At 48.6% G+C, this 27,523-nt stretch overlaps 1 protein-coding gene and 1 non-coding gene across 2 annotated transcripts in view; both read left to right on the top strand.

The window, feature by feature from the left end:
- Positions 1–27,523, top strand: part of LOC125957213 (lysosome membrane protein 2) — a 41,232-nt gene that overhangs the window by 10,423 nt on the left and 3,286 nt on the right. Inside the window, exons 3-7 of the mRNA XM_049689759.1 lie at positions 12,940–13,249; positions 23,029–23,117; positions 23,206–23,363; positions 24,446–24,584; positions 24,653–24,859. Coding sequence (XP_049545716.1) covers positions 13,126–13,249; positions 23,029–23,117; positions 23,206–23,363; positions 24,446–24,584; positions 24,653–24,859 — 717 coding nt within the window. The 5' untranslated portion in view covers positions 12,940–13,125. The remainder of the gene's footprint in view (positions 1–12,939; positions 13,250–23,028; positions 23,118–23,205; positions 23,364–24,445; positions 24,585–24,652; positions 24,860–27,523) is intronic.
- On the top strand, positions 14,578–14,735 carry LOC125958410 (U12 minor spliceosomal RNA). Its single transcript, XR_007469329.1, has one exon. It is a non-coding gene; the product is annotated as a U12 minor spliceosomal RNA (small nuclear RNA).

The raw sequence follows: 27,523 nt of genomic DNA, 5'->3' as shown, positions 1-27,523 counted from the left end.
CAATTCGGTAGCGGCCAGTCTAGTCTTCGATGGTGGCTCCTTGGTTTGCGAGTCGCATTTCTACGTTCCGGACTTCTGTCAGTGACAACGTGTAATAAACGTTTTAAAGGGCCTCTTCGGAGGCTTCAGAATGGTTGGCTGATTGGGCTGCGTGGCTTTAGCAGAGTAGGCCGGGTAGTCACCATGTTTCGAACCAGAACGTGAAGCTTCGCAGCTCCGTTAAGCAGATCGAAGCATGCCAGGCACAGGCTCGTGCCACTTCTCCGCAAACGCATCAGCAGCAACAACAACACCAGTTCGTGTGTATCTGTGTGTGTATATGTGTGTGTGTCAGTAGCGTGTTGGTGTGCACCTGGTTTGGCCGTGTGCTTAGACGATATGACTTCGACGAGATGTGCGATCACACTTCAAACGGAATCTGAAGGTAATTGAACAAGTCAGCGCAATGGTGGCCGTGCGTGTGTGTGTGTGTGTGTGCAGGGTGGCCAGTCTAGGTGTCTGGGCATGGGCAACAGCCGGAGGAGCCGCTCTGCAGGCATGGTCAAGGTGGCCAAGCTATCCAACATGTCGGACCAATCCTTCACCTTCGATCGATCCCATATACACCAACACACACGATTTGATCGCCCAAAGGAAAACTCCTCTGGCAGGCTGATCTTGAGATGGCCGGAGAGGCGGGCGGGCGCGGGGTACCCGAAAAGCCGCTTCAAGGACACCGAAGGCTCATCGATGTGCCACGGTAATTGATTCAATTAGAGCCTAACGCGGGAAAGAGAGAGCGAGAGCGCGCTCGTACGGTGATGCCTCGTATGATCCTCGGTGTGGACGGTGCTCGCTGGCAAACGGCAAGTGTTTGTCCGCCGCGTGGCTGTGAAAAGCCATGGTCACGCGCAAACATGGCCGCTGGAGGTGGCCGGTTGGGTCCGAGACAAAGATCGCCATCCCGCGCCAATAGAACCAAGGCCAACCCTGGAGGCCTCGAGTCTCTCTCTCGCGCGCACTGGCCTGGCCAACTAATGGCCAATGGCATCGCAATTGCGCGCTCGGCATGTGGACTGTGGCCAGTGCACGCGGCCATACGGTGGAAAGTGAAAGACTCCATTGCGTGTCCTTCGTGCGGGATTGATGGATCGCGACTGATCGAAGGGACATCACGGTATAGAGGGGGGCATCTACTGAGCTGCTGCTGCTGCTGCCAGAAAGTAGAAGTGCAGTTAAGGAGATCGAGCCGCAACGATCAACACACACGCAGCAACGCCGAACACACCGAATATAATGGTGGATGACGCAAGGATTCCGCGTACCACTTCGTAGAATCTCTTCGTAGACGAGCAAATTCCAACGACAATTTACCGTTGAAAATGATGGCAAATGGACGGCTTGGTTCCGGATGAATTATATGCCCCATGCAAATGAGCCCGCGGTGGCACGTGTTCTGGACCTGGCCGCCAGCGGGACTCCGACGATCGATCATCACTCGATCGGTTAGCGTTTTGTTCTTTCAACACCTTCCCCTGACCGTTGTTCAGAGTCTTCCTCCGAGAGATTCAAGATGACATAATGCCTCTCCCCACCCCCCGGGGGGGTGACATATAGAACCCCAAACCGAAGGAAGCGAACGTCTTGGTCGTCCGCTTTCGACTTCGACCGAAACCTGATTGTCTCCGGGTAAACTGTGTAGCGCACGAACTGGAAACTAGTGCCCGAGGAACCGAGGAGGGGTTGTCCGTTGTAATTTCTCACTCTCGTACCGCACAACAACAACAACAACAGCGCGCAGCAGCACTGCCAGGTACTGTCAAGGTCTCTGTCAAACCGTGACCACCAATGATGAAGATGCTGATGCTGATGCTGACGATGATGATGGGGCTCTCGTACCGCGCTCACACATCGGCCACTCGATACCTACATCCTGTGTGGCAGTGGCTGTGTCCACCCAAAAGGCAGGCATGCTGGTGTGGCCACCGTTGGTTGGTCGTTTTCGTCGTCATCGCTATCGTCGTCGACGTCGACGCCGACTTCGATGTCTGTTTGCTTTCTACACGCACACGCCAAAGCAACTAGCACCGCTCTGAGGGTGTGTGCACCGTTGAAGATGGTGATTTGTTTGCTTGCCCCGCGACGCTGTTCCGTTCCGTACGTGTAGCTGTGGCACTTCCTACGATCAACGGATCTTCACCAACGATCGATCGAACGATCGTCCAAACCAGCGCGAATGACCGTGGCACCCCATGAACGGGGTGCTTTTCGCTTTTTCTTTGCCATACATTTCGCTGCATGTGTGCGTGTGTGCGTGTGTGTGTGTGTGTGCGCACGTACACGCCAGAAGGATGGATGTCATGGTTACGGTGGCTAATTGTTTCGATGGTCAACCGTCATCTCGATTGGCAAAATTGGCACTTTCGCACAAATTAGCCGCCGGCTGTCTGTACCCCTCAATAACCCGCGGCCAACGCCAAAAAGTCGACATCATCATCATCGTCATCAGCACCGTCAGCGAGAAACCAGGCATGCCAGGCATTGTGCCACTTTCTGGCACCAACTGTCGCCTGGTCGCCCTACTGCTCTGGGTGCTAATTTGTCGTTCCGTTCCGGCTAATCATGATCATGGCTGGAGGCCGGTGTGGCCCGGAGGAAATGGATGGTGGTATACGCCGATCGGAGGAACCTATCATCCAGTTTGGCTGCACGGAGGATCATGCTGGTGAAAAGTAGCTGCACTGTAATATCGTTCGATGTGTTATAAACAGATAATCAGCTTGTTAACATGTTTCTTTTACTCATTTATCATGATAACTAGTTTGTTTCACATTTGTTCAATTGTGTTAGTTGATTCTTTTCTTTTCCTTTTAATCCACCATCTCTTTTCGTATTCCTTTTTCTTCTATAATGTTTGTATTATTACTTTCATAGTTTAAAACTAATCTCTTCGTGTTAATTTTGATTTCAAACGTTAAAAGCCTTTCTCAAGTTGTTAACCGTATGTCAGCTAAGTACCATTTTCATTTGTCAAAAAGACGAAAAAGTAACACGTAACTATCTTAATTAAACAAACGGCTCGCCCGTTCTCCCTCATTCTCTGATTAATGTAAGGAAAACTCAATTCAAACAATGCAATGTCCGAAAATAAGATTTAAAAAATCAACAAAGCAAAAATTAACCACTTTTTGCAAATAGAACAAGGAGAGGATGATTGTAAATCAACAGAAAGAATAATAGCGAATGCAAGGCAGTAACTTGAAGCAATTAGCTTTCTCATTTTATGAAGAAAATTGTTAATATATTGAATTGAACAGTCACAATTCACTTTAAAAAATCACGAGGCGAAAGACTACCACAAGAGAATTGTGACAAACCTCTTATACCGAGACAGTTTGCTCTATGGATATGGGGACCTTATGATTCCAATATATCATAATAGGTGTATATGTAAAATATGCTGTCTACTAATGTCACAGCTACTAGGCGAACTACTTGGCCTAAGACCACCTTTCAACCCATACTACATACGCTTAGCCATTGGTTGAATTAAAAAAAAAAAAACAAATTATACACAAGAGCTCCTTTTACCGAACTAAACCTTGGCTGGGAGGGACTGCTTAAGTGCTCTGGAAAGCCTAATCAGATGACCTATAATACTCACCGAAACGCCCATCGTAGCGACTAACCGCGATAAACCACCGAGTTAGATGTAGCTAACCATTTGGGGCACTTAATGTCCAAACTCCGGACCGGGACAGTGCCAGTTGACCTTCAGTTCGCTCCTCGTGCTCTTAAGTGAACTCAATTGCATACGTTTAGTTCGCTTTTCGATAATAATATGCATGAGGATCAGGCATCAAATGAATGCACCTGAAGGATATGCATTTAACGTCCATCACCGATGACCGGTTAATGGCGGAGATGTAATTGGTATCGGCGATCATGCGCCGCTCCTCTCCTTATCACACGCTAATGATACAAAAAACCGTACAAATTATGATCATTCATCCATCTGCGCGCCTCACGAACCGTATCATCTCGCTCTCGCTCGCCGTCTCTTCGGTGCACGATCTATAATTTCATCTAAGAGCATGCATACCGCGGAGTACCTCCGGGTGTCAGTGCCCTCCCCACCTCGGTTGTCTTCGATAGAGCGATCACCGAGCGACCCGCAGACACTGCGCGGCCGATCTTCTATGCTTGGGCCTTCACACTCTCTCGCTCTCTTACCGGTCCGGAGCGAGAGCATGTAATCAATTTGTCTCGCGATATGCTGCGCTGATTGAATTTAATCAGCCGTTCCAATCGATCGATCGATGGCCGCGCAGAAACCGAGACCGCCCGATAGGCGGTTCCTCCGGGATCCTCGCAGACATCGCCACCAGACCATGCCAGACGACGACGCGCGACAACATACGCGAGAGTGACCTTCGCGGTTCCGCACCGCCGTTAGTGTCCGTTAGTGGTGTCGTTAACGGAACCGCGGAAAGTAGCTCAAGATCTCGGAAGAGATCTCTCTCTATCTCTCTCTCTCTCTCTTTCTCGGTACACCATCCGAGGGCCAGTGCCAAGTGTTGCCTCGATCGATCCTCCAAAGCACCGTGTAGTGGCCCTTCCAAACGGGCGAAGGGCAACGATGGTTTCCTAACCGTTCGCGGGCGCGCGCCATCGTTGAAAACGAAAACAAACACCCCAACGCCACGCCAAGCCACGCCACTCTCCGCACACACGCGTCCGACGCGAATCCGCGATCTAATCCCTTCCCCGTGCGAATGGTGTTCTCCCTTTCGTGGTGCTAACAGGCGGGTGGGGGTGCGGTGCAGAGGTGCAACTCCGCGGAATCCTTGCGGCAATGCAGGTTGCTGCAGTGGCAGTTGCCACAACCGACGACAGCATCGTAGTTGCTGTTGTTGCTGCTGTTGCAGGCGATGCAAGTGGATTGCTGCACGGCTGGCGGCGCGGAGGGGCCAACCTCACGTCTGTACCAACCGGGTAACCACCACCGCCCACCATCACCACCATCACCACCAACCAGTGCGCTCAATAGTAAAGCAGCATTGAAGCCCCGCCAAGGTGAGAACGAAGAGGCTTGATATGCTCGACTCTCTGTGTGTGTGCGTGTGCGTGTGCTCATATGTGCATATGTGCTGCTTGTGGCGTGAACGGTCCAACGGTATGTTCGATTTGATTGCATTCCTTCGAATCTTGATGGGACACACCAACGTTGGCCACTTTGGTTGGTTGGTTGGTTGATGTTGCCCCAACGCAGGCTATAAACCTATGGTGCACTTTATAAAGTGACGAATGTGCGTGCAAGAAGTGCAAGAACGAACAGACCCCTCTTACCACCACCTCTTACCCCCTTGGCAAACGCGGCAAACGCAATGGAAATCGCTGTAAATGGTTGTGGCGACGGCGGCGGCGACGGCAATGTGTCTTTGCCAAGGTTGCAGCAAAGTGTAACGCGGCCTACTCCGCGCCTGCACCAGAATGGTGCAAGAATGCCGGAAAATCCTCGAACGGAAAATCCGTACCCGAGTCGTGTTTGATCGTGGAAAAGATCGATCGACGTCACGACGCCACGACGACATTAGCGCATCGAAGACGTTAATTGAGCGTTCTGGAGTTTTGGAATTTCCTAACAAGCCGGAGACCAAAGACTGCTGCTCTCCTTCGCTCTCTAGCCTACGTCTCGATCACGTTACGAACCTCCTCCATCGATGATGATGATGATGATGAAGCAATGTTGCAACGATTATTCAATGCCGAAACCGCAATTACACTGGCCTCACCGTGGCTGGACCGAACAACCGATCGAGAGACCCGAGGTCACCACGAGGCGCGTATGTTTCGCGCCGGTAATTAAGTGCTTTCTTGTACTGTACCGGACCGCACCGAAGGATGATCGTGCGTATCGCTTGGTCGATGGAGATGCTCGAAATCTGCGCGAAACCTTTACCGGAAGCTGCGGAATGGCGGAATGGCCAGACAGCAGTCGCCAGATCAGATTAAGTTTTTCAAGTGACGACGTGCTTATCGTACTCATCCAAACACCGGCCTAAAACACACCCGGAGTAGCACACCCGGCGATGGGCCTGAAATGTTAAGTACATCAAATCGACTCGAGTCGAGAGTTGAGCGACTCTGAATAATCATTCTGTGAACTTTATGCACCGACCAGCGTACAGTGCGGTACTTCATCATCATTATTAGCGTTGAACGGAGCTTCAACTCTCTACCGCATAGCGAAGCTGAGATGATGATCAGCTACGGTGCTGCTCACGATCACGATCTTCAATCGCACAGCGCTACAGCTTTTCTCGACGATCACTACCATCGATCGAAATGGTGGTGCTGCTGGTGGTGGTGGCTTCTGAGCATACGCAGAACGCGCCTCATCAGCTTCCATTGCTGTGCTGTTGCTGGTTGCGCGTCTTGTGCGAAAGGGAAAACGAAACGGCGCGCGCACATGGCATCGAACCGAAGCCAATCAACAATTATGCAAATTTCAATTGTTTGCCTTTGTTGCCGGTGCGAGAGAGCGTTTTTTTTCCCTTATGCTGTCTAGCGCACTGTGTATGCAACATGTGGAGTCATCGTGTGAGGCATAAGACCCACCGACGACGACGACGACGACGACGACGTAGAACAGCTCGTCGTCTCCTCCTCCTTCTCGGGGCAAGATTGTTTGATTTTTTGATCGTCCATCGGCCTGTGATTGTGTGCACCTTCCACAATTTGTGATCATGCTTCTCACACCACCCCTGTGTCTGTAACATGTCTGTGTCTGATCTTCTTTCATCTCTTCACCATGCGGTGGCGTATTAATCATCACGATTCCGTGATTTCACGTGCCAGGTCACGAGGTGCTGGCGGCGGGCAGTAGACCGATGCTGCTGCCGCCGCCAACATTCCCTAATTGGAAGCGCCAGGCGTCGAGCAAGTGGTTAGGTAAGTCCCTGGCGCACCTCACACACACACACACACCGGCTGTGGTGCTTGCAACGAAGAACGAAAGTAAGAGTTATACTACTGCGACCCGTGGAGGTCAGCACGGAAAGACATCTTAATCAGGGGCCCCCCCTGGTTCGTCTTCACATTTAAATGGTAAATCGTGGCCAAGCGTGCAACAGGACCAAACGAATACACACACACTGAGCTGGAGACACAGATGGTAGAAACATAAAAGAGCAGCAGAAGATCGGCACCACGGATTCTGGCTGGCAAATGGCAATCGCATAACAATCTCACAATCGTTTACCATACACACACGCATATACATAATTTGTTGAGTGCCGCGAACCGCAAATCGCGAAAAACACGTGTACACGCGCCACGGTCCGGCTCCCTATCCGTTTGTCCGATCTCCGGTCTCCAACTCCATTATTCCTACCAAACGCTGGGGAAGTGGAGGAGAGAGAAGCATCGAGGCGTGAAAGTGATGCCACCGAGCCCAGCCCAGTGCAGGGGGTGTTAACAATGGACACAACAATGCGCGCGCGCGCAGCATAGCGTATGTGGAGCATCCTACTCCTCGCTGGAGTAATTTCGTCAACGGAAAGGGAAAAAGCACTCGGTTTCGGTGAGCATTTATGTTGTGTGCGATCGCGCGACGCTACAAATCGTTGCTGCTACTGTTGCTACTGTCGGGGTTTGATTCTGATGATTGCCGTCGCCACCACCTTTGCTTGCATGGCGTAGCATCAGAAGAAAAGGGAGGTGGCGGCGCATGTGGAACGCACTAAAGCGACGCCTGGTAGTGTCTAATAGTAATGAGAGCCTAATTATGATTGCACAACCTCCACACAACAGGCCACCAGCACCAGCACCACACACGGGGCTACGAGGCGTAAAAGTAAAAATGGAGAAATATGCTGCACACGAAGAGCAGAGAAGGCATCGATTTGCTCGACATGATGCGCGGCGAACCGGGCGGTCTTCGGATCGTGCTGACCAACATACGCTCAATGCAGGGTGGGGGGGAGGCCTTTCAAGTATCAAGTTTACAATAATTGCCCGCGTCCCATGCGCCCGGCCTCAGAAACTGGCGATTCCACCAGCTCGCTTTATGTAACAAAATGGTGCTCGGCAGACGCATGGCCTACTAACGCCGATTGGCGCTCTGGTTGGTCTGTTGCTGCATTTGTTAACGCAATTTAGATTCATTCTTAGTCGAGACCTAAGAGAGGCACTCGTCAACTGAAGGGTGACGGTTAAACGTTTGACCCTAATTCAACCTGCTGTACCTGCGGTCCTTCGTCGAATTTCGCACCCCCTTTGACAACTCAATATAGACTCCAAGACCCCGACCCGGGTACCAGGAAGTTACACTACCTAGCCTAGCAAGTGCGATGCGATGCTATCAAAAAGCATCCTAGCCGTAGCTGGCCCCCTTACCGTAAAAGCAGCATAAACAGTTGGCTAATTACACAGCAATCCGCATGGCCTATGCTATCATGTTTCCGTTCTCTCCGCGCAGCGACCATAAAACGGCAAAGGTCACCGTCGCTAGCGACCGCTTCCAGTTCCCACTCCACGACGTTAGACTAAAAGCAGCGGACGACCACTTGGTCGATCCTTCAGCACTGCAGTGGCAAACGCAGATACCTTGGTAGCGTTCTAAGCGCTTGGCGCATTAGAAACGACCACCTTCACGACCACATCGGGTGATAGGGAGGCGATGAAGGGAGCGCAGAGGAAGGGAGGCTACGCAATACGCACCGCTAAGCAATGGCGCTACGGCCGGACTGCTTCTTGGCTTGCATCAAGAAAACACAACATCGACACCAAAGGTTAAACCAAAACCCCAAGGTTTACGCAGCCGATGAACGGTGAAAAGTGCAGTCGCAGTGGCTGGCCACCGATCGCCTGATGTGGCCTTTTCGAGTGGCCAACCGACGGAATGGGGTCTGAGCGTTTGTGCGTTCGATCGTTCTTGTCCGAGGATTTCCATCGATGCAACCAGCTGGGATTCATGTTTTAGAATCGGTGGCCGGAAGTGCCGCTGAAACCCCGTGGCCCCCGGTTTGTTGCAAATGACTAGTGGCTACACCGGTTGGGTGGCTGGGTGGCGGGAAAATCGAATGTTAAGTAGCCCTTCTTGGCGTGTTGTTTATCAAGGTACGAGGTTAGGTGCGTGGTGGTGGTGGTCGTGGCCCTCGTAGTGGTGCTATTGCGCACCATTTTGGCTGCGAATTTGACTTCAGTTATCGAGTATGACGCATTTATTGCATTGAGAAGGCTATCGCAAAGATTGAGTCAGCACCACCGGAAAACCTATAGTCGATTGCTTGTATTTTGTGATCGGCCGGATATGAAGTTAGATTCAAAAATGAATTGTATCTATTAGTTTCCGTAACACTCCTAGAGTAAGGTGGACATTTCCACTGTTTCCAAAAACTAATAAAATTATGTTCGAAATCGTAAAAATTATAAGTTAACGCATATCTCTAACATTTATAATCCAAGACAAAAACAAAAACACGTATGGTGAGGTGGTTTCAAGACCTTTCAAACGAGTATAGTGTTGGTGGAATCGGTGAAGCCGTTATTTAGAAAAGCCTAATTCGAACTTTTACCCAACCTGAACTTTTGGCCCACCTAACTCTAATTGTAACAGTTCTTCTTATTTCTATTTATTCTACCTTTGCTAGTCGAAAAGTACCTGCAGCAGTGTTTTTTATTGGTTAATTATTGATACAAACCCAAACAGACGGGCATTAGAAGCATACTTCAGGTTCAGTAAATAAACGATTGGTAAAGCGTGTTTAGCGATTGGTATTAGCTAACATCATGCGCAGAAATAAGATGCAGTCAACATTGTAGCCGAACAGCGTCGTCTTAATCAGCGTCGTCAGCGGGTCTTAATGGTAATTAAGAAAAGCTCGTCTTTAAGAAAAAGTCTTTGTAATTCATTGATTAGTTTATCAAACAACATTATCGGGCTTAGTAGCTCCCTCTCTCTCTCTCTCTCTCTCTCTCTCTCTCTCTCTGGTGTATCTTCTCTGGCTTAATCCTCCGTTCAGATCGGCTTGAAAATTAATCAACAAGAACAGAAGTTAACAGAAATGTCTGATTCTCTCATTTTCTAATAGCCTGTTTATATTTTTTAATGGAGCTACAGATATTACGCGGTACCTAAGATAATAGAGCTATTGGGTAATATAATTGAGGGGCGTCGAATGAGACAGTCAACATTCCACTAACACCATAAAACGGGAAACGTCTGACATGTTTATCAATCGTACGATAGTTACAATAGTCATTAACGGAGGAGTAACTAACGATAGTTAAAATATAACTGGATACGAATTTACTAGGGATTATTTACACAAGAACCTAGTACTGGCCATAATTCCAGCGCCACGAGTTCTCAGTAATTAAACTTTGGCTAAACAAGTTTCTTAAGTGCAAAACCAAAACTACTGCATGATGCCTACACCACTTCTTTCCAGGGAAAGATCCCATCTAAAGAGATGGAACAATCTAGAGACACACATTAGTCCTACAAATGATTAAAGTCCATTACTTGCGTTGATCCTTTTTTTTTTTGGTGTGACCGCCCGAAGGACACTGCGTCCCATGAAACCGTCACTAACGTCTTCCTTAGTTGACCTGTGAAGGGGGTTGGAAGTGCCTATTTTCGATGCGTCGTACAATCTACGATGTACGTAGTTGAGAGGACACACAGAAAAAACCGCTCACTGGCCAACGGTTCAGACTCCTTCCCGGGGATCGTTTAGATGCCCGTTTGGTTCATAAACCGAAAATTTCAAAACACAACACACCAAAACGGAGTTTGCACACAACGCACCAACACCGCAAGGTCAACCCCGCAAGCGCTATTACGCAGTGACTGCGCGATCGCGCCACCATTCTGGAAGCTTTTAAGCTAATCTACCGCTCCGCCATAACTAACTATGCTTAATTTAATCAAGCCAGTACTGGCAGTATCTGTACTGGCTATGGCGACGGGAAAAGCCCAACCGAAAAGTGTGTTTTAATTTGCGTATCGGATCGATTTCCTTTTTCCACCTGGTGTGCGCGTGTGTGTGAGTGCCTTGTACATCAGAAGGTAGTTTAATTAATTAACCAGAAACAACAGACGATCACCGGTGGCTAACAGTACGGCTTGCCTTTTTTTTGTTGTGCATCCGAACCGTCTAGAGTGGAAGAACCTCCTTCAGGGAGGAACTCAGATCTTGATGATGTCGGAGGATCATCGACTGACCGGCAGAGTGGTGTAGTGGTCCCGTACCACCAAGAGAGATGAGATACTCTCCTCAGTCAACCAATAAAATGGTACTAGTGTGTTGGAGCGATCATGGCGCCAGCGCGTCCCCCGGTGGAGGTTGACGGCGTGTCCTTCGCTGGGGGCTAGACAAGCCCCGAGTATGACAATCCTCGCGATCCTCACGAAAAGAAGAAAGCAAAACCTTTCACCTTAACCCACTAAGAGGAAGCGAAGTGCATCCCGCGGTTGACCATCGGCCGACGACCACCCGTACGAAGCCCAAAGCCGAAAGCGTCGTCCCGGGAAGGGGGCGCCTCCGCTCGCGAGTGTTCCATTCTGTGAGGCAATTGTTATAAATGGTTATGGTGAGAAAACGAACTGACTGGGCGCGGTGATCGAAGGAAGAAAGCAGGAGGTGCGTGTGGGACATAAAACTGTAAAAGTTATCGCTGCAAATTATGATCCTACCATTGCAATTATCGTCCTTAGTGTCGCGGCACCAAGTTTGCCAACGCCAACAACGGCCAACGGCGTCTCTTGAGGTGAGGTCGAACACGTTCGTTCGGCGGCTGCGAACCGGTCTGCCGGTGCCGCGGCTGAGATGCATCTCTTGCTGCAGCGCTGCTGACCTTTAGTCTGGGCCAGAGTGCATGGTACTATTACAGCACCGGACCGGAGTTTTCACCTGACACAGGGGACAGGCCACACCGTGCCGCGCCACGTCGCGCCACCGCGATGCCACCAGAACAGTCCAGAAAGTACCAGAAAAGGAAAAACACAGAATTAAGCCATTTCGAAGCGGGCAACGCCTTGCTCTGGACGTAAAATCAATTTCTCCACCCCGGACGGCAGTGATGGTGCAGCGAGTACACAAGGACACCAAGGAACACCTTGATGGATCCACAACAACAACGAGCATCGAGCACCGGGTGACAAGCGTGCATCACACTTGACTTGACTTGAGCCCGCCTTGAGCTTTACGTCTTCATACAACTGATGCCCAGGCGGGGTTCACCTTTGGCGGCATCATCCTTCAACCTCTCCTGAAGGTGGCCCGCCCAAAGCCAAGAGTGGAGGGACCTGTGACAGGTCCCGCTATAATCCACTTTGCTGCCCCCACGAGAAGTGCTTGTTTACGCACCCATTTGTTACCAGTTATGTTGCTGGTGCTGGTGTTGTGGGTTGGCCGGGTATCCATCAGTCAAGGTCATCAGCGCGTGTCGCGAGCTCGCATCTTGGCTGTTCTCCCCGGTCGTGATCCTCATTTGATTATTGAAGCATGCAGCGAGGAGATGCTTACGCGACTCCATCCTGCAGTGACCCCATCCTATGCCCTCTCTCTCTCTTTCTCTCTGGCCACTGTCTGGGCGAGGGAGAAGGGATGGTGAGCTAATGCTTCACACCTCACACCGGGAGCTTTACCTGAAAAAGGTGCGAAAGCAGTCGAATCTGTGCGTGTGCACTCCGGTTGTCGTTTCGTTATGCAATGCGGTTGACATTGAATTGTGTGTGTGGCTCGGTCCGTCCGTCCGGCCGGCCGTATACCTGCTTTTCTCGTACACCGGGTTGTAGGAAGGAACCGGGCTCTGTGTAGCTTGTTCCTCTTCGACACAGCAACAGTATTCGCTCGTTAACCTTTTTTGTTCGAAAATGTATTTTCATGTCGCTTATCTATGATCACTCATCGGACCTTTGAACTTTCTTTATCTCCTTTATTTTGCCAGAACGCACCGACTGCAGCGGACTGCAGCAGCGGACTGCAGCAGCGGACACGGCGGCCTTGATCACGACGCATTTGCGCAAGCAACGAGCATTCAGCGACAACAACTAATTCGATCGCCGTCGACGTCAGCGACCGTAACCCGCCAGTAGTGCCGCGAGCGGAAACGGGGCGACCACACGCGGCCGCGATGAGATTTCCCAGAAACGTCTTCAGCGTCAGGCAAAATGTCAACAACGCGCTGTTTGTGCCGAACGACGGTGGCCGGACGCCGCTATCGATGCTCATTTCGCAGGGAGCGAAGATCAATACGAGTAAGTAGCTTGATGGTTGTCGAATGCTCAATAGTCGAATAGATTGAGAATTCTTTTTCATTAACTTGACACGTTTTGATACCGGCAAGATGAGTATTATGATGAAAATACGAGTTTTCAAAGTACAAACATACAATCGACAAAATGGCATTGCGAACGCACATTTATCGATCGATTAGTTATCGACTGCTCCGGAGCAGTCGATAGCGTCGATAGTTCATCTTCAACGCTGTTTTTGGTTGGAAGATGGTGGTTTTTAAGCATTTAAATGTAAATTAGGATGAAGGAAAACATTCTTAAAGACAGAGAATATGTCTTGTCCCCTTTTTAAAAAATATTTTTTGCATCAATAAAAAAATTTTTCCTATAATTTAGCAGTGAAAAGCTCTTATAAAAAGCAGACATTTTTAAAACCAATCAAAGCTGTAGGAATGTAATGTAATTTACATCGATTTTTTATTGCGCATATGCGGCTGTTCGTAGAACCTTCGCGATTAGCCAACCGGATGCTTCGATGCGGTGACACGGCGATTCCTGGCTTTCTTAATGCTCCAGTAATCGCGTCGGAACACCGTCGTAAGAATCACCAGTCAAATTCGGCGTCGTCAACAGTTCTAAACGCCCGCAATCTTCACGGAGCTAACTGCGGAACCCAAGAGACACCTGCACCACATCGTCCTAGCAAAACTTACATCGCGGTTTCTGTTATCTATCAAAGGACCCGTCGCTAGGGTAAACGTTCTGAAAATCCACCCTCTCGATCGAAATATCGAGAAGGAATATTAAAATACATCACCAAAAAACATGAAAATGAACATGAAAAAACTTGAAATACATGATTATACATGAATTAGGTTATAAAATTAATCAAAAAGACAGCAGATCAGCATCAGATCATCAGCATTTCCCCCAAAATTTTCTATAATAACTGTGAATTTAAACAACTTTTGACGTATTGCCTGCTTTCGAGCAGCTCCGCGTTATCGACTCGATATCGATTGTGTTCATCTGAAATTCGAGTCGATTAATTTGTCGATCGATAGCGTTATCGACTTTTTCGTAATAGGGGCCAATATAAGACTTTCTAAATTTAATTTCAAGAATATCAACAATTTCCTCCATTTTCATTACCGACTTCATTTCCCCCAAAAAATAAAGGCGCCCCCTTCACAAGAAACGACGAATTCAAAACCAAATTACAGAGCCTTACAACAGTCATCGAGCGGTGAGAAGTGGACATTTGTCAGGCATCCGCGGTTGTTTTTCTCTCGCAAGCGAAGCATGCGCAATAAGGGCATATGTAGGGGTGCCGGTACACCCCGAAAATCGTGCCTTAAACTAATGAGTAAGGAAAATTACGGGCCTTGGTGACGCTTGGCCTGTCTGCACTCCGGTGCGGGCATCTGACAATTTTTGAAGAGGACAAGATCGTCCCTAGAGCGTCCTGCCTACTTTGCAGGATGCTCGGGTGCTTGCGATCTACCTCGCCTTGGCTTAGCAGGGGGGACGATCGATCAGAAAACGTGCTAAATGCTTTCATCACTTTGGCGTGTGCACGCGAAGAGCAACAAGAACAACAACACGCCGCATATCGCGGATGAGTGCGTAAGAGCGAGATACGAGAGACGCGCACGAGAAGAGCACGAGAGAAAAAAAGGGTTGGTAAATTGCACAAAGTAACTCGATAAGAAACTTTATTTGTTTGATTTAGAGTCGGAATCTTTTTTATGATGAAACTGTTCTGTTTGCCAGCGCCAATCAACCTATGGTGTATGCATAATCTCGTTCCACTCCGCCCAAACATCTCAATTTATCTATTTTTTTTACACTAGAAGATGATGCATCTGTATCTTTATTTATTCCAGACAGCAGAATGTTACTTTTGCTCGTCGCAAAAGATTTGCATTATATTTTAAAATTCCACTCCAGAGCGACCGGTGATGGGGATTCTTGGCGATAAATGAATGTTAAATGTGTTTGGTTTTGTTGTTGAACATGGTGACGATGCTACATGATCTCTAAACTGAATCATTCTCACGGAGTAAGCTAATTATATAATCGGACTCTTAACCTTGCAATGGTCTGCTGAGTTTTTGAAAAGGAATTGATAAAACAAAAAAAACCCTTAGCAACAGGGAGTCACACTGATCGTGTTTACTTTGGCTAATCAAAGGTGGAAGCTAAATGATGGAATTGTTTGATCGATGGCGACATGATGATTCCTAGATCGCCGAACACAGACCGACAAATGATTTCAACCGACTGATGAACCGTTTGGACCGACCGGCCGTTTGATTGGTTCCAAAGGTGGAAGCGTCAGTGTTCCAGCGTAGTTTCCGTTGTTTGATCTCTGTACGGCGCGAATTCTACACATCACCTCGCTGGCCCACGTGAATTATGCCAACCGTAAAACATCATAAACCTGAACGCATGACGCCATACCCGCCGGGCAACGTACTTCTTCGTCAATCCGTCGACAAACATCCGACTTGACCGTACTTGCCTGTTTGTTTTGTCGGTTCTCGGTATTTGTTTTTCTTTTTTATTATCCAGGACTCAATTTTAACACTTTTGTGTGTTGTTTTGCACAATGTACAATGTAGCTGTGTTTAAATGAACTGAAAGAATCATTTTAGAATCCATAAAAGAATTTTATGAAATGGTAGACATCTTCCATGCTAAAAAATAATGGGGGGGGGACATTTTCAATCTGTAGGACATTCAACACCTTCTCATGCATTGTCCACAAAAATGTATTTAGAATATTTTGTTGAAGAAAAACCCATTTTACTTTAGTATTGCTTCTACATTTTTTCAAGAATATTTGGTTGTATTTTGAGGAAGATATATTAAAACCAATGTCCACAGCCTCTAATTTTTTTTTTCTAAGAAAACGTGCTTTTTTCAGCGCGATTCGTGCAAAATCAATGTCATCAATGTCAATTTAGCTCAGATGGATTCAATAATTTCACAAAATATTCTTGAAAGTGTCACTAATGACAAAAAATAGAAAAGGGATGGGAGAAAAGAAAAGAAAATACCTTAATGCGCTCGCCCTTAATGAAAGGATCCTTTAAGAGCCTTCGCTAGCCTGCAGCAAGTAAACCTGTTCATCAACTCATTGCTCAGCTAATTACCGGGTCCAGCGACCAAATGCAATCTTGCGCCAGTTAATCCCGCAACTAATTCCCGCAAAAATCATTGTCAAACCACATCAGCGCCAGCTTTCCCTCTATTCCCTGGAGCGTTATTGCCGTAAAAAGTGTTCCTCCTAATGATGATCGTACCCGACGGTTTAAGTGATCGGTCGTGATTTGCCACGCGCTAGTCGATCTCATCGTGCCCTACCGGCGGCCCTATGATCAAGACATCACAATGACCAACACAGGGCGGGGGGGGAACCGGACGAAGAAACAACAAATGGCCTCCCGAACAGCAGCAGCAGCAACAGCGGAGCACTCAGAGTAGAGCAGAAGGGCAGCAATCAGCGGCAATCAACAAAGACACCTCCATATGCCGCGAGTACTCCTAATGTCCAGCGATTGGTCCCCCGCCGCTGGGAGCCCCTCGCCGTGCGATCCCCATATGTCGTTAACCCTCGCGGCACAGATCCATCGCAAAAAAAAATCATCGCATTCGCCTCACAACACCTTGGGATCGATTACTTTGTCTGGCCAACGGCACTCTCTGTTTTGTTCTCGCCCTAATCAATTACATTGGAGCTGCTGTTGGCGGCGGTGGTGGTGGAACAAAAACCGGAGGCCTGCGATGCGCGGATTCCGCCTCTAGCGCAACGGCGGGGTGTCCACGTCCACGAAAAAGGAGATCAAGACCATCAAGAGGGGTTCGCAGACGCAGACACACCGTTCTGATGCTGCTGGTACGCCACCAACCAACCAACCAGTCGCTTACCGGTTCATGATCGATCTTGCGATGATGCCAATGATGATGACTTGGCGAGAACGCTAATCAAATCAGCATCAAATCAGCATACACATGTGTATGTGTGTACCTCACCTCAATCGCGCCTTCCTCCTTCGCGCCGATCGGCGCAAAAATTAAATTAACACTACTTCCATCTCTCTCTATCTCGCAGTCCGGATGGTTTTTAAGTGCCCCCTGGACTCCTTCTGGTGCCTGGTGCCTCTTTCCCGTACCGAAAAGTACTACCGAATACATTTTTGGGGCCATTTTCTCTTCTCGTTCTCTCTGGCCAGTCCACCATTGACGCGCCATATTGACTTACCCGACTTATACGCAACGGTGCACTAGCGTACTTGTACGGAAGATGCGATTGACCTTCAAGTACTCCTGGTGAGGTGGGCTGGGTGTCTGGCGATGGAGTGAGGACCTCCCGCCGCGAGCAGCGATCAGACTGTATCCGATCTCTGGCTGGTGCGCGTTTCTAATTTACCAAAGAAGATCCTGCAACCATCAGGGAGAGCGAGGGCAACAATGGAAGGTGGGGCCGGGTGGGCAAATGATCGCTAATGACGATCGCTCGCTTGGAAACACGCGCACACACAATCCTCGGAACGGTGGCTCTACGGTCGGTCGGTCGGTCGGTTCGAGTTTGATTCGATTGTTGAGGCCGATGCGGACTTTATGGGTAAATATTTGCAGATTTGCTTGGACTCCGGACAGCCGGACAAACGGACGCAAAACCAGTTACAAGCGCGTTGTCGAGAGCGAGAGAGAGAGAGAGCGCGCCGCGGGTACGGGTATTCCTCCGTTCGAGGGGGATTTACCACACAGCGGGGGGCGGTGAAGGGATGCTGAGCATCCGCATGTGACGCTAATCTTCACTAACACCGCGAGCACAACGAGTCATCACCAACACGGGAACACGGAAATGATTACTTGACGTATGCGCATATCAGAATCTGGCTGTCGTCATGTCCGCCTCTCCTCACTATCGTCATGCCCAGAAAGGACGACACATTTGCTTAGTGAGTTAGCGAAATTGACGATCGTAGGAGGCTGCTTGGATTTGTCACCGACTGCTATTCGCAAGGAAAATGTGGAGCGCTGACTCGACAACACAAACTTTCATTGATCGATCTCAACACTCCATACAATCACGAAGCCGATAAGTCCACTCAGCTGTGAGGCAATGTCTTTGATGGATTGGCGTGTGAAAACTGCATGGCATTACCCCTCCTTCCGCCGCAGGATTTACCGGAGGGTGGACAACCGGACAGTATCGAAAACAGACGTTAGACGCCACCGAACGCCGGGAAGTTCTTAAGCAACAATCTGCCTCTGCGCGTGTGTGTGCTGGACCTAAAAACCGGTCAGCTGGGTGGAGCAGCGGCCCCTCTAAGCTTCTAAGATTGCAGGAGCAGCACTACACGCCGATTCACCATTTGGCCTAGTGCCCTACGATCGAAGCCAATTGCTTACATAACGCCTCACGGGCCGCCGGACGATCAACACCCGATCGGTGTGGCTGTTGCATACACGCAGTGCGCACTGCTGGCTACACCGTTGGCATTACACCAGGCCAGACCTGCAGCAGCAGCAGCAGCAGCAACATTATCCGTTTGCCAATCCCCGATGCAGACCGGTGCAGGGGCGAGGGTGGCCTTAACTTGACACCGTTCAAGGAGAAAGATAGTTGGCCAGCGGCCAGGCCTGCCACAACCTGCTTTCGGACCGACATCGTCAGCGTGCGTCGTAAAAGGGATCGTCGCCATCGGGGTGCCATACGGGGTGACGACGCCGTCGGTTGAGGTTGGTCAGTCTGCGTCTGCCATGACCGCCTGCAGACCATCGGCCAGCGGCCAACGGGCTCGATGAATGAAGAAATGAGCCGTTGGCGTTCAATGTCCCTTCTCCAGTGAGCCAGTAGGTCAGCACACAACGCTGATTGCAAATAACAAACGCCTGGTACACTCGAAGCTCGAAACTCGCACGATCGTGTCACTGGAGCTCCCCACATTGTGACACCAAAACCAAGAGTCGTAATTATGCCCTTAGAATTAGGTATCTATTCCTTTAGGGCAATAGCGATCGTCGGAGGCGATTAGTATATACTTTTCAACCTTTATTTGGATCATATTGCACCGTCAATGTGATTGATATTAACGAAAACTTCTTCTAATCATCGATCATGCGATACGATATCGTCCTGTAGGAATTGAAGCCTTAGTTGAATTCGAGAGGAACAACTCGAGTTGTAACTTTGATTCCTCATCATTTGCGGTGAGTTCAGACTTCACCAGCCTGGAGGTCCAAAAGTCCAAAAGACCAACTGTCGGTACAACTCCTTGAAGATCAAATTGTCGCCTACCTGTTGACCTACTTTACTCACACTCTCCTTAAAGGCTGAGCGGAGGCCTCCCCTACGGTGTACACCTGCCCGATGCTCGATAGAAAAGGAAAAAGTCTCACTGATCACGGTGCTGTTGGCGGTCAGTGCTCTACAGGCCAATCACACGACGATCTGCGCTGCACGGACCGGTGCGTTTGTTCTTGTTTGCCTTTTAACCACTTCTGCCGTACTCCCAACACCCGCCGTTCGCGAACCAGTTGGCAGATCATAAATAGTAGGTTTCGGATTATATAACCAAAAATCCTGTTGCTGCTTCTGGTGAACCGGACTGGCTACCAGGCCCGTCCATTTTGCCAAATACCTGTTTGGGTACCCAGCAAGCTGTACGCAGCAGTTGCGAATCTTGGCACAGCAGCAGCACCATCACCACCAGACCAAATGGTGGACTCAAATACCAGACCAATCCCGAATCAGAAGAGTATAAACTTCAGATTGAATGCTGAATCCCTCGCTGTGCTCTTGAGGGATGGCAGTCGCAGTTAGTACGAGAGAGCGAAACCGAAACCGATTCGGCGAGTACCAAGTCTCGTTGGCCTCGCAGTCGATGCTGGGTGATGTAATTATTATTCAATTAAAACATTGCACATCTAACGGTCACCCCGTACCCCTTTGGCGAAAGGCAAAAGTGCAGCGAAGGTGTTGCAGTGTAATGTGCCAGTGCTTTCGCAATCGGCCTTTCGGGCCATCGCTCCATATAGCTGGTGCTAGAGCTGGTATCCACCAGCATCCGCATCGCGATGTTGCAACGGGATCGACTACAGAGGACAACGACGACGACGACGATGGAACCCGTTAGCAAACACGTGGCCCTTGCAAGGCCACAGCCCTTCCTGGCTGGTGACCACCACGCACGCTTTGGTCCATGTGACGGTATGTAGAGCGACCTGATTATAGGGTCTGCACCGTTCGCCAGGTCAGGTTCGCCACGAAGCAGGAACGCACCACGGGCTCGCTGAGCGTTGGCGTGAGGTCAACCTTCGATCGAAGCGCCGCGGACGGGACCTTTGCGTAAAGGGAAAACGCACCCGCCGGCCACACTAACGGCACTCCGTGACTCCGTGACGTTAAAAACCGGTCATCATGAAGGGGCGCTTGTCGTGGGTGATCATATCGAAGCACTAGTTGGGGCTGGATCGTTTGCTTTTCACCTTTCTGCGATGCGATAATTAGCCACCGCAGCCAATAGGCCCTACCCCTACAGGTCACTTCCGTAATCGGCTCGCTGCTCAGTGACTACTCGCTGCACAAGGAGATCTGGGTGAAGTCAAACCGATCATTAGCATGTACCGTGGAAGAACATGCCCTATACACCCGATCAAGGTTACGGAGGGCCCCCCCTCCTCTGATAAACGATTAGAATGGGAGGAATGCATAATTTTTCTGCTTCACATTGGATGGTATCGAAGACAAGAATGCCACCATTGTTCAGGATATTGCCAACGAACAGTCGGTAGCGATTTCAATCGATCATTATCCAACTATACAAATTCCAATACAAGTTTCCATACAAGTTCTACTTCTACTGACGGTGGCTGATGTAGTAGTAATTAATTGATTAAGGTGAAATTTGTCCGCTGAAAGAACAATAAATCGATATTTAACCGACAGATCTTCCGCATGTTAAACTAGTTGCTTGTTACAAGCATTCAAGTATAAATGGAGATTTGTATCAATCAAACATGCACTATTGAATGAACAATGTCATAGCAGATACAGAAACAAGAAGATATTTGAAAAAAGAACACTCCATTAAATGTTTTTTAAGGCCTTTGTATAATATGTTTCATATGTTTCATGTTCAACAGTGCAGAGTATAAAATTTAATTAAAAGCTGACAGGAAATGAGTAATTTCGATATATGTAATTATAAAAATTCAAGAACAAAACCAGACATATAAAAAGAGATAAAAGGGAAATCGAGTGTTTCAAGCATTCAATTTAATACATCAGGTATGACAAAAATGATAAAAAACTACCAGAATGTAATTAGTATAATTCTGCATACACCTTCTGCATTCTGTAAATCAACTAATGAAAGGTGCCAAATAATCATAACAACATGTTGTTTTTATTTGGTGGCGTAAAACTAAACAAGCTAAACTATAGTTATTTACAAGCCACCTTTAAAAAGCATTTACAAGACATACGTGTAAAACATTTGAGAATCAGTATCTGAAGAAAACTAGAAAAAAAACTCCACACAGTCTTTTAAATGGATATAACGGTTCAAGAAGTGTTTGTATGCCAAGCGGAAACATTAATCAACCGACAGCTGGAATGAAAAGATACGTATGCTACTAACGTAACGACAGTGATGTGATCAACCAAAACGGTAATTGCAACAAGTGACTGTAACTCCCTCTGCTCAACGATACGAGAATACCTTCCGCTTCTTTTACTAAAGCATAAGTGTTCTCCTTTACCGATCCCGCAAAAGGGCTTTAAGACTCATCTCATAAATTGCCTCGTTGCCCACTCGTTACGATCGCCCTCGCTACCCTTCTAAGCCGGAGAGCGTGGGAAATCCCGATCCGTACATGGTTTGTCCTTGCTCTAACCACTAGCCTGCAGCATACTCTCGATGTGCATATGCATTTGCACTTATCGATTGCAGCTGTTGTTGCCGTTGCTGCTGCTGCTGCACATCTACTGTGAGTGGTTTATGGGTTTTCGTCGCCGAATCGGCCCGGCTTCCTGGAGTTCCGCATCCCTTCGATCTTACCTTCGATCTCGTTGCGGTTTACCATGCTCGGTAATTAAATTGTCCCAATCAGGGTGAACACATGCCACGCCGGAGGTGGTGATGCGATGACTTGCTTTCTTGCACAATTGCAGACCCGTTCGTCGATGTCGGTCTCGAATGGAGACCTACTGAAGGTGATTCAAAACCGAGAAAACCGAAAAGGTGGAGCTGTGACCGCCCTCATCAATCATTTTGCAGGCAACCGAGAGGTGGGGTTGGACGAGAGATACAGAGACGTATTAACCGCACGTCTGCTGGGTGATCGCTGCTGGAGGTCGGTCAGTAGCTACTGTGGCCCATTGATTAATGCTCTTCGTAGTGCTGCCAATAGAATCAATGTGGGTCGGGCAAGACGGATTTGACAAACGTGCAGCAGTGGAACTGAAGTGTTAGGTTTGTTTCGTCGTTTTTGTACCCTAAAAAATGGAAATCAATTACGAAAAATAAACATTAGGGAGCAGACAAATTGCCTTGGACCATGGAGGAGCTTTCTAGGATCCATGTATATTAATCCACAGGAAATCCAAACGACCATTCATCACTGGAGTGCCAAGGACATTAAAAGATTTCTTTAATACAATTAAGTGACGGTAGTAGAAGTAGTAGTCCTTGTTAGTAGCATTTTGGCCAAATTATCCTTTAAATCTCTATTTTTATCTCTAATCCAACGCTCTCTTTTCATTGTCTTCCGTCCGTACCTAGATCTTCCGGTGATTATCTTCGGCATCGTGACTCTTATCACCGGTGTCGTGCTGTCCTCCGTTCCTTTGGTTAACATCTTCATCATGAAGGTAAGCATCGTCCACACCACTTCCATCGTCTTAAGAGATACCTCGATTCTTCGCCGCTAATCTTTCGACCGGGTCTTCCCTGTTTCAGAACCTAAGGCTGTGGAACGGCTCGATCAGCTACCACTACTGGCAGCGACCGGGCGTGACTAGGCTAACTAAGGTGTACATATTTAACGTTACTAATCCGGAAAAGTTTCTCGCCGGTGAAAAGCCAAAACTAGTTGAAGTAGGACCGTTTGTGTACAGGTAAGTCCGACGCTAATCCCAACTTCCTAGCGGCCCGACGGGGTGGGTCTATTTTTACATCCGCAAGTGGAGAGTTCCCGTAAGCATCCGATAGGAATGGCACTTTCCTGGAATCGCTCAAATCAAGAGCAAAATGCGAATCAATTCGTAGCCACAAATGACTTCTCGTTAGCAAATCACGTTTTATTTCCGCTCATGCCTGCCTGAGCAGCGAGGGGGGGATTTCCCCTGGCAACTGTGGCGCAACAGCGTCGGACGTAGGAGAACTTAAATTGCACAATCTCATCACAATTAGCACAATCCCGGTCGAGAATGGGCGGAGGGAAGTGAAGTTATAATGTCGATCAGCGTGCACTGCCGGACCTCGAAGGGAAAGTCCCACCCAGAGACTCCGGGTTCGGTTCCTCTCCGGGAGCTCATTTGGGTTGGGAACGCCACGTGCATCTCACCTGGCGCATGCTGCTGCTGCTGCTGCCGTGGAACGAGTGCGTACGTGCGTGCTAATGAGGGGATAGTTGTGTAAGATAGCTGCTAGATTATGTAAAAGTCAAGAACCTATCGAATCGATCGATGACGTCGCTTCCGAAATAGAAGTCAAGTGGTTGATCGGCATCTCCTTTGCTCGCGGCGTTCAGGGTCACGCGGTTGTACGCGACGCTTCCAAAGCGTCCAAGTCCAATGCTGAACAGTGGGTTCAGCGGTTCAATGTATCCATCAGCGGCTCCGGGCCACGTTCAAGTACGACGAGTTTGCTACGGCTACGGCTGATGACTGCGAGTGCGCGAAGTCACGCAGATGGGGCTTAGAGTTTATTAGACAAGTAATTGCGAGCAATCTGTGAACTGGGCCCTGGTGGATGGTGGAGCAGCAGGCTGTTGGTATTCATTGTGATTGCCTTTCAGCAAGACACGAGACTCACTCTCTAGACGCGAGAGCAAGTTGCTGGCCGCACCGACACAGAAGATCATGGCCATCCGGTCTCATCTATGACCGACGCGTTCGGTGGCCAGGAACGCAACGCAACACAACGCATCTCCTCTTATCCGGCTTCTTTCTTCTTCTTTACTCGTCCACTAACGCAGGGAGGATATGGAGAAAGTGAACATCAAGTTCCACGACAACAACACCGTCACCTACCAGCACAAGAAGATTCTACACTTTGTGCCCGAGCTGAGCGTCGACAAGAACGTGCGCATCACGACGCCCAACATTCCGCTGCTGGTGCGTATTGCGTTTTTAACTTCCGGTGCCGGGTCTCGGGACCGTACTAACGTTCACATTGTTTCTAGACCATCTCGACGCAAAGCAAGTACTTACACTTCCTGGCAGCCAAGACGATCTCCGTGGCGCTGACGCTGATGGGCAAGCAGGACCTGTTCGTGTCGCTGACGGCCGACGAGCTGGTGTTCGGCTACGATGATCGACTCGTCAGTCTGGCCCACAAGTTCTATCCCCGTAACAGGCGCCCACTGGAGAAAATGGGTCTACTGAATGGGGTGAGTACTGGTGTCCGTTGTTAGCATTAGTGCATGTACGTTTGTTTGTTCGATCTAGTATTCCGTTATCCATTAGCGCTCATCGTAGCCATTCGAAGCATTACCTACATCATTCACCTTCGGCATCCTTCGGCTTGTTGACTGCAGCTAGACCCCTCAGTCAAGTAGTAGACCATGGACCGGATAGAGGTGTTATAGAATTGCAGGAGAATTGCATGCTCTGAAGTTGCAGTTGCCTCTTCATAACCCCCTTTTTTTCGGACAGGACTAGTAGTGCTAACCGGTGCCAAAAACGACAGAACCATTCGCACATTCATACATTCACCTTCTTGTACGACCCCCCGCAGACCAATTGTGCCTGTGTACGAGACCCCGAGAGCCGACTTATTGCTTTTCTTTAATTAATTTGGATTCATTTCAGAGAGAGAGCGATGTGGTCTCTCAGGTACCTCTACTCACGATCATCACCATCATCACAACAAACCACCACTTGTTCATGATCATCACCATCATCACCATCATCATCGACCAGCGCATCGACATATCGCACTCATCGCTGATCGATTGCGCCTGCGATTGGACTTTTTCGTCATAATTTTCAGCCACCCCTCACCACGATCTCCCATTGCTACCATTCCTATCCTCACTTTCCTTCACTTTCCGTCATCATCATCATTCACTGCATCATCATCATCATCAACATCATCACCATCATCATCATTTCTGTTGAGGCGTGCGCCTGATCGCTTACGGCAGAACCTGCCTAGAACCTTGGACGTCCGACAATAAGCTAACCATGTTTACGATCTTTGATGTTCCTCCTCTCCTGCACGCCAGGCCCCCTTTTCTCGATTGGGGGGAGGGAAGTGCTCTTCCATCGCTCGTCGCATCGAGGGTTTCCGTCCAACGAGCGAGTGCCATGCCCAAGGCGATCCTCACTGGCGCCATGACGCGGATTTCCGCGTTTTCCCATTCACACCTTCCCCGATTGACTTTGTGCGTGCGCGCGCGTGTGTATGTGTTGATTGTTGGTGGCTAGCGGCCATTTGTTTAGCCATAGTGATGCCATTCTTGTACGCAGCTTCGAAGCACGCATCACGGGCGGTAGTAATGGATCAAACACTACCTCCCGGGCATTAATTAATGCTTCACATACCAGGCACACTACTCCTCTCCCCCCTTGCCAATCATGATGCTAATTTGCTTTGTTCTACAACAGCCGAAGGGGAGGTGTAGCAATAGCCCCCCCCGGAGGAAAGTCGGATTTGTTTGCTCGCCAATCGACAAGCGAGCTGGGCGTTTGATCGAGTTTTGAAATGAGACTACTCGAGGGGTGGGGGGTTGGTTTGCTGGACAAACGCCTGGCCTGATAATTGATACCTTTTAGTGTACGTGTGAAGCAGCTTGTAGCAGCATTACATAGCAGCTCAACCCGTGTCTACGCACGCGGTGAGAATTCTGGGTTCGCGCGGGATCTGTCGCATCGCGCAATTGCACCAAGCGTGAGGCGCGTTTGGTTCGTATACATTGTTTCTCACATCGACGGAGCGAACGAGCGATCGGGGGCCTTCCAAACCGACTGATGTGATGATGCGAAGCCGGCAATGCACCGTGGTCGTGGCCCTGACCAATGCTTTACACAGGAAGAACAAGTAGCAATTATTGATTACAACATGGACCCGGGGCAGTAGCACATCATTACATGCATCTCCTTCAAGTGGTGATGGGGGGGAGGAGCGTCCCACTTATTTTACGATCGCGATGGACCCCGCGGTTGGAGACGCCACGTCTTGAGCGATGGCTACAGCATTGAACTCTAACTTCAAAATCCGTTATCCGCCCGCTTCCTGTGAGTTGTTTGTTGACCTTGGCACTGGTGACAAGGATCGCCAAGGAACAGTATGGCATCGGATATCGGTTTGATGATGCTGATGCTGATGCTGGTACCGTTACTGTCCATTTGATCAATAAATCTCGAATAATCGTTAGGGCTTCATTTATGCCCAATGATGAACATGTTGGTGAGCATTAAACAGTCCAGTCCAAATGGATCTAGTCAAACAGAGGAATAACTAAAGGGTTAGGAAGTAATGAAAACATTAAAATGCATCTTACTAATGTGGGTGCTAGTCATTGAATGGAAATTACCCTTTGCTAGTCTAGTACGACTTTGTAAAGGTGATTAAATACTATGTTGCAATGCAACAGTTTTATATCTTACGTAGAATCGACCATTTTCGAATTAAAGAATTGAACGATCGTCAAGAATCGTTTAGTGATGATCGGTTGTAATTGATGTAATAGGTTTGAATAACTTAAAAAATTTTATCGAGAGCAGGTTTGTGCGAAATGCTTAAAACTTCCGATTTGTTTCAATATAATCCTCGGAATGTACAGAGATTACACTCCACCAGTGACTTTCGTGTATAGCCGCAAAACCATGCATGCTTCGATTAAATTTCAAAAGATTTTACCATAATAATGATTCCCGTAATCTGAGAATATTGAAATGGTGAACGATATTCAGCATCCATAATTTTGCAACGAGTTTAATACCAATCAGATCAGATAGTAAACACTATAGTGAACTTCAAAGAGACACATGCTGGTTGATAATTTAATGAACGCAACTAGCAGCACGCAAGCGCCACCAAAGTGCCTCAC

This window comes from Anopheles darlingi, chromosome 3 (assembly GCF_943734745.1).
Source record: "Anopheles darlingi chromosome 3, idAnoDarlMG_H_01, whole genome shotgun sequence".
In the NCBI taxonomy this organism is placed as follows: Eukaryota; Metazoa; Arthropoda; class Insecta; order Diptera; family Culicidae; genus Anopheles; species Anopheles darlingi.
The sequence above is the reverse complement of the archived record's forward strand: the minus strand, read 5'-3'. Positions and strand labels throughout refer to the sequence as shown.